This window comes from Hylobates moloch, unplaced genomic scaffold (genome assembly GCF_009828535.3).
Source record: "Hylobates moloch isolate HMO894 unplaced genomic scaffold, HMol_V3 SCAFFOLD_16, whole genome shotgun sequence".
Taxonomy (NCBI): domain Eukaryota; kingdom Metazoa; phylum Chordata; class Mammalia; order Primates; family Hylobatidae; genus Hylobates; species Hylobates moloch.
The window spans coordinates 40,387,477-40,402,945 of record NW_026652291.1 but is presented as its reverse complement, the minus strand read 5'-3'; the positions used below and the strand labels follow the sequence as shown (position 1 = coordinate 40,402,945).

The window sequence follows — 15,469 nt, the reverse complement described above, 5'->3', positions numbered from 1 at the left end:
ATTATACTGTGCCCTTTAAAAAAAAAAACAAACGTGCATTACTAATTTTATTTTGGTAAATGTACAAATACATTTTTTAAAAGGCATTGATCATATTGCTAACTAAAAAGCAAAAAGAATGCTCTACATAGTGCAGCACGTGGGTCTAGGCCATGCCCTGACCCAGCAAGTGACCATCAGTGGCTCCATGCCAGTGACTACCTTCTATGTGTAAATGACAGTATTTGAGTAGAAGAAGGAATTACTGTTAATAGCCTAAAATGCTGGGCATGGTGGTTCATGACTATAATCCCAGCACTTTGGGAGGCCAAAGCAGGAGGACCTCTTGAGCTCAGGAGTTCAAGTCCAGCCTGGGCAATATAGTGAGAGCTTGTCTCTACAAAAAATTAAAAACAGTTAACCAGACATGGTGGCACGTGCCTGTAGTCCTCGCTACTCAGGAGGCTGAGGTAGAAGGATCACTTGAATCTGGGAGGCAGAGGTTGCAGGCAGAGAGGGCCACTGCAACTCCAGCCTGGGCGACAGAGCAAGACTTTGTCTCAAAAAAAAAAAAACAAAAAAGCCTGTAATCCCAGCATTTTGGGAGGCCGAGGCGGGTGGATCATGAGGTCAGGAGTTCAAGACCAGCCTGGCCAACATGGTGAAACCCCATCTCTACTAAAGATACAAAAAATGAGCCAGGCGTGGTGGCATGTGCCTGTAATCCCAGCTACTCAGGAGGCTGAGGCAGGAGAATAATCCCTTGGACCCTGGAAGTGGAGGTTGCAGTGAGCTGAGATCCCGCCATTGCACTCCAGCCTGGGTGACAGGGCGGGACTCGGTCTCAAAAAAAAAAAAGGCTTAAGAAATCTCAAGTGCTGACTAAATCAGTGAGTCATTTTGTTTTGTGGAGCAATAAGAAAGCAGCAGGCCTGTGAGTTTCCACTTGGCTTGGTAGTTACTGGTTTCTTGTATGTTCTTTGGGACATACTCTGGAATTTTCTTGCCTACCTGTGAAATTGAGCTACAGATGGCTGCACCTATCAAGTTATGGTGTGGAAAGACTTTTGATTTTTTTTAGATAAAAGGAAACTTTGAAATGCAAAATGAGATTAGAATGGAGACCTATAATTTCAGGAAGAGGTAGAAAGGATTTAAAAGGCCGATTCCAGTGTGCAGTTATCACCCTATAATCATATCTGCTTTAATCTTGTTGTGATTATGTGTGCTGGTGTCCAAATTCAGGATTTCTGGAAGCTCCTTGTAGAGTTTTTGAACTTTGAGCTTCTAAGCTTCAATAATACAGGAAGTCACTGAAACAGTCTATAGTTTTTTATATAATAAACATAGCGTTTTCTTTTCAGATTCTAATTTTACCCACAGGTTATCATTTACCTTATAATAATAGTCTCTTATTTGTTATAGGATATGAAATATGTGTACATTTTGTACAGATGTGTAATGCAGTTTCCTAAAGTTTAATAAATATGCTTTTTTTAAATAATAGCTTTGTTGAGATACAATTCCCATACCATACAACTTACCTATTCAGTTGCGAACCATCATGACAATTTTAGGACATTTTCATCACTCTTCCCCCCAAAAATCCCCATACACATTAAATATTTTCTTAAAAAGGAAATTGCAAAGGAAAAATCAATATTATGATTACAATATTATGTATAAAACATATATATGTTTTACATTAATTAAATTTTAAAATTAATTTTAAAAAAGTTTTAAACTCACATAACCAAAACAGAGGAGCAAAAAGGAGAAAATAGATGCAGCATATGATGTAGACAAGGGGCAAATATAAGAAAAAGCTAGATTAATAAAATTGGCTATTGGATCTCAGAAGATACAGGCCAAACAGACATCATCATAAGGAAATGCAAATATTAAACACAAATTATGGGAAAAATTTCACCCTAATTAGTAATCAGAGGCATGCAAATCAAAATAAACTATCAGGTGCTATTTCTTTTTACCATTTTAATTGCTGATAACTTTTAAAAAGTAACTAAAGCTGGCCGGGCATGGTGGCTCACGCCTATAATCCTAGCACTTTGGGAGGCCGAGTTGGGCAGATCACTTTAGGAGTTTGAGACCGGCTTGACCAACATGGTGAAACCCCATCTCTACTAAAAATGCAAAAATTAGCCAGGCGTGTTAGCTTGTACCTGTAATCTCAGGTACTCAGGAGGCTGAGACAGGAGAATGACTTGAACCTGGGAGGCAGAGGTTGCAGTGAGCTGAGATCGCACCACTGCACTCCAGCCTGGGCGACAGAGCAAGATGGCATCTCAACAACAACAACAAAAAGGTGCTAATGCTGGAGGTGGTATAGCAAAATTTTAAATTTTGCTGGTAGCTGTATAAAGTCTTTGTTTTTATTTTTAGTTTATTTATATATTTATTTTTGACAGCTCCTGCAGAGCAGGGCTACTCCACAGGGATTGTGCTGAGAGTAGTCTATAAATTCTTAAAGCAATTTATCAGTATCTATTAAAAGCCTTAACAATGTGTATTCCCTTTAACCGAATAATTCCACTGTGGTCAGTCTATTTGAAGAAAATAATCCATGGCCGGGCGCGGTGGCTCACGCTTGTAATCCCAGCACTTTGGGAGGCCGAGGCGGGCGGATCACGAGGTCAGGAGATCGAGACCACGGTGAAACCCCGTCTCTACTAAAAATACAAAAAATTAGCCGGGCATGGTGGCGGGCGCCTGTAGTCCCAGCTACTCGGAGAGGCTGAGGCAGGAGAATGGCGTGAACCCGGGAGGCGGAGATTGCAGTGAGCCGAGATCGCGCCACTGCACTCCAGCCTGGGTGACAGAGCAGGACTCTGTCTCAAAAAAAAAAAAAAAAAAGAAAAGAATCCTAAGCATACATAATATTGACAAAGATTTAGTGCAGCATTCCTCATAATGGCAAGGAACTGGAGACAACCTTGCAAATAAGTAAAAGAAGATAGAGTGAACTCCCATCATGTATGTGTGTATCTTCTACAACAAAGCCCACTGTGCTTACAGGTGAGGAAAAGAAAGGAAGGGAATTAAAACAGTGCAAGTGTATCAAAGCATGTGGCCTGCAGCCAGCCTGAGATGGCAGACTGGATGCTTCTCCTTAGGTCAGACTCAGTTTCCTGTGTCTCTTAATGGGTGTTTCAGGGCTGGGTGCGACTCAGGGTTGAAGATGAGAAGCTTTTGTCCCTGGCCTCTAAATGTCAGCTGGCCACTGTCCCTCACCTAGTGCTCAACCTTGGAAACCCTTTTCCTCTGTCTCTTTTTAAAGAAATTTAATAAATTATTATTGTCTGTTTGAAATATTCAACAATTTAGGCTGGGTGTGGTGGCTCACGCCTGTAATCCCAGCACTTTGGGAGGCCAAAAGAGGGTGGGTCACCTGAGGTCAGCAATTTGAGACCAGCCTGACCAAGATAGTGAAACCACGTCTCTACTAAAAATACAAAAATTAGCCAGGCATGGTGGTGCATGCCTGTAATCCCAGCTACTCGGGAGGCTGAGGCAGGAGAATCGCTTGAACCCGGGAGGCGGAGGTTGCAGTGAGCCGAGATTGTGCCACTGCCCTCCAGCCTGGGCAACAGAGCGAGACTCCATCTCAAAAAAAAAAAAAATAATAAAAATAAAAAGGAAATATTCAACAGTTTACTATTTTGCTTCAATCTCTTTATAGACTGTATCATAAACTTTTCATTTTTATTTTTAGGAATCTTTTCCCCTTTTTTTCTTTTTTGCTATTTTCTCCAAAATGTGAAAGGTTATTGATACCATAAACTTTTATAATTTTCACCATAGACATTTTTTTTGTTGTTGTTGTTGTTGAGACGGAGTCTCGCTCTGTCGCCCAGGCTGGAGTGCAGTGGCGCGATCTCGGCTCACTGCAAACTCGGCCTCCCGGGTTCACACCATTCTCCTGCCTCAGCCTCCTGAGTAGCTGGGACTACAGGCGCCCGCCACCACGCCTGGCTAATTTTTTTGTATTTTTAGTAGAGACGGGGTTTCACCATGTTAGCCAGGATGGTCTTGATCTCCTGACCTTGTGATCAACCCACCTCGGCCTCCCAAAGTGCTGGGATTACAGGCGCGAGCCATTGCACCCGGCCCACCATAGAAATGTATATACTCACATATATATAAGATTTTTAGCTCAGTTCTTTTTATGATACAGTTACCTTGTATGTCCACTTAATGAAATACTATATGGCTATTCACAGTGATGGCTATGCAGATTATGTAGCAGAATAGAAAAGTTTATGCCTATAGTGCTAAGTGAAAAACATAAGCTACACAGTTATAAATAACTAGGTAGAAAAATGCATAGAACCAAAAAGATTGGAAGAAAGAAAAATTAGCTTTCAGGTGCTATTTACCAATTGTTGGGCATCTTTTTTTTTTTTTAATGATTTACTGTCGGGCATCTTTTAGCCCAGGTGTCAAAGTATAAAACTGACCAAGGACTTAATGTACATCCTATATGTATATGTATTTTTAATCGATTTCTATGCAGATGTTTCCGCACACCTGTCCGTGATTTGTCCCTCCTTCCCGTTTGATAACTGTGTGGCCCACAGAATTCTTTGACCATAGTGATTGAACTTCAGAGTGAAGAAGTCCAGTTGCTTGTCAGTACCTTAGTAGTATTACCAGAATACCCAGTTTTTGCTAGGGTATCATATGATGCAGGAGGGCAGTTACTGGTAATGTTTCTTAGGTAAATTCTTTGAGCTGAGAGACAAGTTACAGAATTCCCTTTGGAGATCAATTAAATTTAGGCTTAGAAAAGTAGAAGAAACAGACTTTATCACCCATTAAGAATTCTCTGAGCTAATCAGTCTGGTTAAGAAGTTATAGAGATATGCTAGAGGGAATGTCTCTTGAAGTCCAGGGTAGAGTTATGGACCAAGTTGGGAGCAGCTACTGAGGTCAGTCTGGGAAGGTAAGCTAAACAGCTAGGCTGGTTCACTGCCTGCCAGAGATGTGGTTGAGGATCACCATCCATGTTAACAGGGTGCATTTCAAGAAAGTGAAAGTGCCACTTTGTACTGCTGCTCTTTGACACATGTCAAAGTTCAGGAGAAGGGACATGCCGTGCGTAGGACATGGGGAAGATAGCAGTTGTAGCAAGAATGGAAGAGGAAGGGGAGTGGGAAACCTTGACTATTCCCCCAGGTGAGAAAGCAGAATTAGGTCATTGATACTTGGCTGGATCTGCCGGGCCCTTACTGACCCTTTGCCCTTCAACAGGTGACCCTGCCCTTAGCATGAGCCACTGGATGTTCCATCAGCAGGCCCTGCAGGAGTACATCCTGATGTGCTGCCAGTGCCCTGCGGGGGGGCTTCTGGATAAACCTGGCAAGTGAGTGTGTTCTCTGTGGGGAGGGAAGGGAGAGGGGAGGAGAGAGCAGAGGGGCATGCACCTCAGGCCTACTCAGAGCCAGACCTCAAGAGCAGAGGTGTCAACTTTAGCACCTGCATAGTGCTAGGTTGTATGGGAAAAAGCACCCAGTTGGGAGCACCCCTTGAGGCCATTGATCCTGGCACCTCCAGCTGCCCGTCTTGTCCCCCAGCTTGCATGCAGCCCCCTCCCCCAGACAGGGAAACAGATTGCTGGGTAGATAACTCTTCTTTTTTTAAAAAACAAGACAAAACCAGAAAACTGATCTAATAGGATACAGGATTTTAAAACCCCTGAGTGTTGTAAACAGAGACTGTAATCATGACAACTATTATAGAGTGGATTAAATGATTAAGCTCAAATCTGAGATGGCTTATGTGTTATAAAAGAAAAAGGGAAATAAAATAAGTCCTCTAATCTTTGTTAGCCACCCTCTGTCTCCCCCGACCCCAGCACACATCCTGCTGCTCTTGGCGTCCAAGGGAAGGCCTGGTCCCGCAATTTATCAGGAAGAATGTGGCCCATTTCTAGATATTTAGGTATTTTTCTAGAGAAGTGTATCAATTTATCACTAGTACTGCCCCTGGAGAGCCCTTTCCAGAAGACAGCTGGAGAGACTGACTGTAAAATTACAGTTTCCTTTAATAGTTTAAGGTAAAAAAGAAAGAAAAGAAAAGAAAAAATACAGTTCCCACTGCTGGGCAGGGCTGGAGGATGGGGCTTTTATTTTATTGTATCTTACTTTTTTGAGACAGGGTCTCACTCTGTCACCCAGGCTGGAGTGCAGTGTCACAATCATGGCTCACTGCAGCCTTCACCTCTTGGGCTGAGTGATCCTCCTGCTTCAGCCTCCCAAGTAACTGGAATTACAGGCATCGGCCACCACACCTAGCTAATTTTTAATTTTTTGTAGAGACGGGTCTCCTATGTTGCCCAAGTTGGTTTTGAACTCCTGGCCTCAAACTGTTCTCTTGCCTCAGCCTCCTACATGCTGGGATTATGGGTGTGAGCCACTGTGCTCAGCCAGTGGGGCTTTAAATAACACTACTGGGAAAACCATGCCTCCTCTAGCCACATGGAGGATGGTGGGGGATGTGTGATTGCACCAGTGGTCTCTGAATTGGTGTGGCTGCATTCGTAGATGTGTGTGGAGCAGAGGAGCGCCTGCTCAGAGCTGCCTATCCTTACAGGTCGCGTGATTTCTACCACACCTGCTACTGCCTGAGCGGCCTGTCCATAGCCCAGCACTTCGGCAGCGGAGCCATGTTGCATGATGTGGTCCTGGGTGTGCCCGAAAACGCTCTGGTAAGGCGGGTGCAGGGCCTCACACCCCTTCTCCACAGGGACCTCGCGGACAGAAGGCTTTCCAAGCAAGCAGAACTGGCTCTGCGTTTCCTGTGTGGACAGGCGGAAGCTTGTGGTCCCTCTGCCCTTGGAGCTGTGTAGCCATTAGTGAGGATGTGACCGCAGAGGAGACGCACCTCTGGGCAAGCTCAGGGTTCCAGATGGGCGCTCTGATCTGTCACAGAGCTGTTGTGCCTTTATCCCAGGGCTGAGGACCTAGCCCACTGCTGGTATTAGCTTCCCCTCGAGGAGGCCACAGTTACATGTCAGTCTGAGGCTGTGAGTCCCAGCAGGCTCATGAGAGCACTGCAGCCGCGCGGCACTGGCTGTATAGCCTGCCGCATCTCCCCCAGAGGCTCAGCTTAGATGCCATCTCTTCAGAGAACGAGATCCCCAGAACTCTCTGCCTCAGCGCCTTGTTCATATTCTTTGTAGTACTTTACTCAGTTGGTGGTGTGTTGTTTAATGTGTGTTTGTCTGCTTTCCTCAAAAAACAATAGCCTGGTGAGAGCAGGATGCTCACCAATAGCCCTGTGAGGGCAGGATGCTCACCGCTGCAGCCAGCTGAGGACAACCTGGAGGTGCTCTGAGCCTAGACGTGAGCCTGGACATGAATCCAATGGAGACTGTCCCCAGTGATCAAATCACAGGGCCCATGCAGACTGTCATGAATTTGTGTGTGCAGTTCCCTACTCTTACTAAGCCCTACTTCCACCAGTGTAAACACGGCCTGCTGCTACCACCTAGGTCACTGCCTTATTTTCTCAACTGTGTCGTTTTAACCTTCCTTTTTTGTTTAAAAATTTTTTTTAATTTTTAATTTGTTTTTGTGAGACAAAGTCTCACTCTGTCACCCACGCTGGAGTGCAGTGGCATGATCTTGGCTCACTGCAACCTCCGCCTCCCAGGTCCAAGCAATTCTCGTGCCTCAGCCTCCTGAGTAGCTGGGATTACAGGCATGCGCCACCACACCCAGCTAGTTTTTGTATTTTTAGTAGAGATGGAGTTTCACCATGTTGGCCAGGCTGGTCTCAAACTCCTGGCCTCAAGTGATCTGCCTGCCTCGGCCTCCCAAAGTGCTGGGATTACATGTGTGAGCCACCACGCCTGGCCTCATCTTTGTTTCTTTTAAATTGGGAAACATTTCAAATGGAAGAAACACAAATGGCCAATAGATAGTTGAAAAGATGCTCAACCTCATTCTTAATCAGAAAAACAACCACCCAGCTTTTCCAGGCCCTAATTATTTCCCCCTATTTGCCTCTTATGTAGCCCTCTTCCAATTTTTTTTCCTCCCTCCTTCTCCAGAGGTAACCCTTTCCCAAGTTTGACATGTATCATGCCTATGGATGTTTTTGTGCTATTGCTACATACATACGTATCTATAAGCAATATATAGTCGTTTATAAGCAATATAACAGTTGTTTGCATGTTTTCAAACTTTTTGTATGTTACCTACTGTACTAGTTATTCCACATTGCTTTTTGCACTTACCATTGTATTTTTGAGGTTTATCTGTGTTCACATGTGTTGCTCCAGTTTATTCATTTTAACTATTACATGATACTGCCTTGTATAAATGTACCCCAGTGTATTTTTCTGTTCTCCTGCTAGTTATCAATTTTTTGCTATTACAGTGTTGCAGTGAACGTTCTGGTATCTGTCTCATTGGGTTCACATGTTAGAATGTCTCCAAGAGGGGACCTGCTGGGTTGAAAGGGACACGTATTGTCATCTTTGATAGATAGCTCTCTAACTCCTCCCCAGCGTGGTTGTGTAAGATGAATCAATCCATAGTCAGACCTTTTCCTTTTTGCCAATTTGATGGGTGTGAAATAGTATTTGTTTGATTTTGTGTTTTCCTGATTACTAGTGAGGTTGAGAATATTTTCAGGTGTTTGTTGGCCATTTGTGTTGTCTTCTGCAAATTGTCTGCCAGTTCATATTCTGTGCTCATTTTCTTACTGATGGGTAACTTCAGTTGTTTTCCCTTAAGTATTTGTAGTTCTCTGTATATTTTTGATACTAATCTTTTGTCAGTTACATGTGTGTAGTGAATATCTTCCAGCTTGTGACTTGTCTTTTCATTTTGTGACTCTGATTTGTGTTGCTATAAGAGAATACCTGAGACTAGGTAATGTCTAAATAAAAGAGGTTTATTTAGCTCATGGTTCTATAGACTGAGAAATTCAAGGGCATGGCTCTGGCTTCTGGCAAGGGTTGTGCTGCATTATAACATGTGGAAGTCAAAGGGGAAGCCAACCCATGCAAAGAGAGGAGAGCCTGAGGGCATCCTGGCTTTATAACAGCCTACCCCTGCAGGAGCTAATCCATTCCCTCAAGGACTAATCCAGACTCCCCAGAGCAAGAGTGAGAGCTCACTCACTACTGCAAGAACAGCACCAAGGCACTCCTGAGGGATCCACCCCTCAAACCCAAACACATTCCATAGACCCCACCTTTCAACATCGCCACCTTGGGGATCAGATTTCAACATTAATTTTTGTGGGGACAAATAAACCACATCCAAACCATAGCATTTTGTTTTTAGTGTTTTTTTGTTAAATAGAAGATCTTAGGCCAGATATGGTGGTTCGCACCTGTAAACCTAGCACTTTGGGAGGCTGAGGTGGGAGAATTGCTTGAGCCCAGGTAGTCAAGGCTGCAGTGAGCTCTGTTTGCTCCAGTCTGGGAGACGGAGTGAGACCCTGTCCCCAGCACCCCTTCCCCACAAAAATATTTTAATATTTTAATTTTGAAGTGGTCAAATCTATTTGTCTTCTGTCGTTCAGGGGTTTGTTTTTGGAGGAGGGTAGGTGAGGATTTACTTAAGGAATCTCTACCATTTTTTGAGGGAAGCAGACAAAAGGAGGCACACATTAAACAAATACATTACAAATTGTGATGCGTGCTATGAAGGGAATGAACAAGGCAATGCAGCAAGTCATTAAGTGTAACTTCTTTTAAATAGTCTAAAGCTTGATTTTTTCATCTAGATTTTTAATTCTCTTGGATTTGGTTTCTGTGTATGGTGAGGCTTGGATATAATGTTATCTTTTTTCCATATGGATAACCAGTTGACCAGCACCATTTACTGAAGTCTACAACCTTTCCTGCTGATGTGTATCTCATGTGTACCACACCCTCAAGTTTCCATACATGAAAGGGCCCTGTTTCTGGACTCTCTATTTTGTTCCTTTGGTCTGTTTGCCTATCTGCACTCTTTTAAGCAAGTCTGAAAACAGGTAGGCAAGTCCTGTCTGCCTTGTTGTTTTTCTTCAAAATTGCCTTGGCTATTCTTTGCCTTTTGCTCTTTCCTGTGAATTGTAGGATCAGCCTGTCAAGTTCGAATGGGATTTTTATTGGAATTGCACTACATTTTAGATTAATAGGAGAGAACCAACTTGTTTTTTTTTTCTTCCTGTCTTCCCAGGAGTACAAAGAGAACTGACTTCTTTTCAATATTTAGGCTTACATTTATGAACATAATTTTTCTTTTCTTTAATGTCTTTGAGTGGTTTTTTAATAATTTTTTCCATAAAGGACTAGCATTTTTTTTTTTTTCGGTTAGAGTTATGTCTAATTTACAGTTTTTATGTCTCTTGTGACTGGAATCTTTTTATTTTCAATTTTGTAACTGTTTGTTACTAGTGTATAGAAATGCTAATAATATGTATAAATCTGTGTCCAGCCACCTTGTTTAACTCTCTTAATAGTTTTAAGTTTGTCTAAGTTAGTTTCCACTTTATTTTTCTTGCCTTGTATTGTTGGCTAAGATCCCCACATAGTGCTGACTAAAGGTAATAGAGGGCATTCCTGTCTTGTTCCTGATTGTAATGGAAAGGCTTTTTATAATCTGATCATTAAGCATGATATTTACTGTAGGGCTGTGATAGTTACATTATGTCAAGTTAGTGATATTTGCTTTTATTCCTGATTTCCTAGGTTGTTTTTGTTAGTTTCAATCATAAGGTAGTGTTAAATTTTATTGAATGCTTTCTCTGCATCTGATTTTTCTTCTTTAATATGATATGTTTCATTAACATTCTGATGTTAAGCCTTATATTCCCAGGATAAGCCCTTCTTGGTCATAGTAGAGACAGTGTGTCTGTGTCTGTGTGTTTTGTTCAGTATACTGCTGGATTCAGTTTGCCAGTATGTTTGCCTAGTACTTTTATTTAGGATTTTTTTGCATGTGCGTTCATAAGAAAGATTGATCTAAAATTTTATTGTGTTGTCCTTTTCCAGTGTTTCAGGATAATATCATAGCCTCATAACGTTATGAGGTATGCTCCTCTTACCTTTTTTCTTTTTCTTTTCTTTTTCAGAGACATGATCTCACTCTGTCACTCATGCTGGAGTGCAGTGCTGTGATCATAGCTCACCGTAGCCTGGAACTCCTGGGCTAAAGCTATCCTCCTGCCTTAGCCTCCCAAGTAGCAGGGACTACAGGTGCACACCACCAGAACCTGCTAATTTTTAAATTTTTTGTAGAGACAGGGTTTTGCTATGTTGCCTAGTCTGGTCTTGAACTCTTGGCCTCAAGCTATCCCACCTCAGCCACCCAAAGTGCTGGGATTACAGGTGTGAACCATGGTACCTGGCCCCCACACTGGCCCCTTTTTTTTTTCAGTCCTTAAAAAGTTTGTATAGGTCAGAGATTATCTGTTTCTTTGTAGGTTTGATACTACTTGCTGGAGAAACCATCTAGGTCTAGTATCTTTTAGGGTATGTGGGGGTGGCAGAATAAGTTTCTTCATGTAGGCCTTAAAAAATTCCTTAAGTCAATTTTGACAGTTTTCCTGGTTTTTAAAAATTGTTTATCTGAATTTTTGTATGTTTTAGTATGAGGTTGCTCATAGTATTCTCTCAAAATTTTTTAAATCTCTCCTGCAGTTGTGTCCCCTTCTTCATTATCCCACAGTGGGAGAATCCTGAATATTGGCCTAGGATTATGCCCTGTGTCAAATCTAAAGTTTCTTTTGGGTTTCTGTGATGTACTAGAATAACATCTATTTAACTTAAATTTTATATTTAAATTATGTTTATATATTTAAATATGACCTGACAGCCTTACTACATAATAGGGTTGTGGTCCTTTTTTCTTTTCTTTTTTCTTTTTTTTTTTTTTTTTTGAGACAGAATCTCACTCTGTTGCCCAGGTTAGAGTGCAGTGGCGTGACCTTGGCTCACTGCAACCTCTGCTTCCCGGGTTCAAGCGATTCTTCTGCCTCAGCCTCCCAACTAGCTGGGATTACAGGCACCCACCATCATACCCGGCTAATTTTTGTATTTTTGTAGAGACGGGGTTTCACCATGTTGGCTGGCTGGTCTTGAACTCCTGACCTCAGGTGATCCATCCACCTCGGCCTCCCAAAATGCTGGGATTACAGGCATGAGCCACCGCATCCGGCCCTCTTTTTCTTGATTATAAATGTAAATACATGCTTATTATTTTAATAATTGGGATACATAACATGTAAATAAGAAAATTAAAAATAATCATATCACTATTAATATTTTGGTATGGGTACGATTTTTGCCATTTATATACATCACAGGTACAAATACACTTTTTAAAAAGTTTGAGACCAGGCGTGGTGGCTCACACCTGTAACCCCAGCACCTTGGGAGGCTGAGGTGGGTGGATCACCTAAGGTCAGGAGTTCGAGACCAGCCTGACCAACATGGTGAAACCCTGTCTCTACTAAAAATACAAAAATTACCCAGGCATGGTGGCTCACACCTGTAATCCCAGGTACTCAGGAGGCTGAGCCAGGAGAATCGCTTGAACCCAGGAGGCAGAGGTTGCAGTGAGCTGAGATCACGTCATTGCACTCCAGCCAGAGCAACAGAGCAAGACTCTCTGAAAAAAAAAAAAGTTTGAGATAGTATTTTACATGCTGTTTTCTCACATACTATGTTGTAAGCATTTGCCTATATCATTAAATATTTAAATGCATGTTTATAATGGCTGTATATTACCCTGTGTCCCATGTACTAGATAGTTTTAGCAAATACACCGTTTTTGAACCTTTGGGCTTTGTGTGATAAATCTTTGTGTCTCTGATTCCTTATACTAAATTCTTAGAAGTGCCTTTCATGGAGCAAAGGATGTGTTATGTTTTCAAGAACCACCAGGGTGATTAACTGGCACCTTTTCTTCTCTTTGCAGCAGCCCACTCACCCAGTGTACAACATTGGACCAGACAAGGTGATCCAGGCCACTACATACTTTCTGCAGAAGCCAGTCCCAGGTTTTGAGGAGCTTAAGGATGAGACATCGGCAGAGCCTGCAACCATCTAGAGGACCTGGGTCCCCGCAGCTCTCTGCTTACCCATCTCCCCAGTCAGACAAGGTTTATACGTTTCAATACATACTGTATTCTGTGCTACACAAGCCTTAGCCTCAGTGGAGCTGTGGTTCTCTTGGTCCTTTCTTGTCAAACAAAACAAAACCAATGGTTCTGGGTTTGGAGAACACAGTGGCTGGTTTTAAAAATTCTTTCCACACCTGTCAAACCAAAAATCTATCAGCCCACGTGGTGTGGTTGGTGAACAGTGCACGCCAGGAGGAAGCAGCCCCTCCTCACCAGCTCTCCAGCCAGGATGATCACACAGAGATGAATGGCATCTGAGTATTACGGCATCCAGAGCCACTGCTGACTCCCACTTGCACGCCACCATTCAGTCGCCAGACTGGGTGCCCTCCCATGGGCGGAATAAGTCTGCTCCATGCCAAGGCTGGGCTTTGGGTCCCGCCAAGATGAGTTCTCTGTAAGACTGTGGTGGGGTTGCACCAGGAGGTGCCTCTGCCTCTCGACTCGCACCCTGGTCATTTGCAAGGGAAAAAGAGCTGGAGGTGGGGGGTGAAAGATCTCCTTCAGTTGGGAGTCCTTCCACTTCAACACTGGAGAACTGAGCCTTGCATCTCTCCAGGGTCCAAGGCCACGCTTGGTGCACAGGCAAGACTTGCTTCAGCCCCAGGTGTGGTGACTTAGACCTAGGAAACCAATTGTGAGTGGAAAATGAACCTCTAGTTCAACTGTGCCAGAGGAAGCAGCCCTCCAGTGCCCACCTGCCTCACTCCTCCCTATCATGTACCGTGAAAACCCCCTCTGATGGCCTCAAGGCAGTGCCTGCAGGCCGAGGCTCTTCTGGGGGTTTTTATCTTTCTTCCACCAGACTCCAAGCCCACTCTCCTCTAAGACTGTGTTGTCTTTTCTCACCCAGAGTATTAACACTACTAAGTCTTTCACCTTAATTTATGACTCAGGATTTATTCACGTCCTGCCCACTCTAGGCTCACAGGAATAAAATCAAGTGCTAGACACACTGGCTGCTACTAAGGCACTAGCCTCCGGAGCTGGTGGTGGCAGCGCGGGGTGCCGCCCAGCGTGCTGGGTCCTGGCAGTGCCTCTGCTGTGCTGCACATTGAGCCCTTTCTCGGTCAGTGGAGTGTCGAGTTGGGCCATCTGTCCACGGACCTGGCCTTCATGTAAGCAGCTGTGGGCTGTGGGCAGACAGGAGCTCAGAGATGCAGCATGAGGCTCTTAGAAAAACCTGGCCATTTGCTGCCTCTAATTCCCTTTTGCTTTGACATATTGGGCTATGTATTACCTCCTTGAAATAATAAAAGAATAACATTTTCTATGATATCTCTTATTTGTGATCTGTACCAAGAAAATGCCCAATGGTAGGAGCTACTAAAGGTTGCTCAGGGATCATCAGTCTCCTGTGTGCAGGATTCCAGACTGTTCGTATCGGTGGTGACAGAGGAATGACCGAGTTCCATCCTCACGTGCTGTCTCCTCCAGTAGAGGAAGCCGTGGGCCTAACAGAGAGTGGGAAGAGTTGTTTTCCAAGCTCCCTGGGGTAATTGGGTGTGGTATGTCCCAGCCCTCCACACACCGCACTTCATGGTCTGTCTCCGACAGACAGCAAGGACTGAGCCTAATAGCCCCAGAGCAGGCTGACTTAGCAAGGGTGGGTGGATGTCTGGCCAGGGGCAGGGGCTGTCACAGGGACAGGCTGGAACTCTGTGGCCACTTGGCTTTCCCTTCCTCTGGCGAGAGACCCTCTCCCATGGGAAGCCAAGAATATGGATGTCCTGTGGCCTGACCCTCTTGGAGGGGAGAGAAGATGGTGTCCTTAGAGGACACCCAAATCCATGTAAATAAGCCAAATGCACATCCAGGAATGTAATTCCTGCCCCCTATGCTATTTTTGTCCTGTTAACAAGGGTTTGCACTGCAAGGCAACATATTGAAATGCATCCTTTCCATCACTATAACAAAAGGCAAAATCCTCTCAGCACCAGGAGCCTCAAGGTATTGTGAGATTAATTACAGTAATAATTAGTGTGGTTAATAGAAGGGACTGCTTCAGTCTGAACTGGCTTTTTACCAAGGAGGGATCTGAGTTGGACCCCAAAGGGTAGGTAGAGTTAGTCTGGGTAGAGAAGAGAAAGGGTTATTTCAGGAGAGTTTACACTGGCATATCCATGAGACATCCTTTTCCGGAGGGTTTCCTGACAGCCCTCCAGGTGAGTCCTAGAGATTTGTTTATTCACTCATTTGAGATAGGATCTTGCTGAAATGCACCCAGGCTGGAGTGCAGTGGCACAATCATGGCTCGCTGCAGCCTCGACCTCCTGGGCTCAGAAGTTCCTCCTGCCTTAGCCTCCCAAGTAGCTAGGACCACAGGTGCACACCACCACAGCTA

General features: G+C 43.8%; 2 protein-coding genes across 5 annotated transcripts in view; one reads left to right on the top strand and one right to left on the bottom strand.

Annotated features, from left to right (window-relative positions):
* Nucleotides 1–14,396, top strand: part of FNTB (farnesyltransferase, CAAX box, beta) — a 73,929-nt gene extending 59,533 nt beyond the window's left edge. For all 3 annotated transcript variants that reach the window (XM_032179996.2, XM_058429632.1, XM_058429633.1), the window contains 3 exons: nt 5,251–5,362; nt 6,592–6,706; nt 12,921–14,396. In XM_032179996.2, coding sequence (XP_032035887.1) covers nt 5,251–5,362; nt 6,592–6,706; nt 12,921–13,052 — 359 coding nt within the window. In that variant the 3' untranslated portion in view covers nt 13,053–14,396. The remainder of the gene's footprint in view (nt 1–5,250; nt 5,363–6,591; nt 6,707–12,920) is intronic.
* MAX (MYC associated factor X) overlaps nt 1–15,469 on the bottom strand; it is a 94,514-nt gene that overhangs the window by 40,192 nt on the left and 38,853 nt on the right. The window lies entirely within an intron of this gene.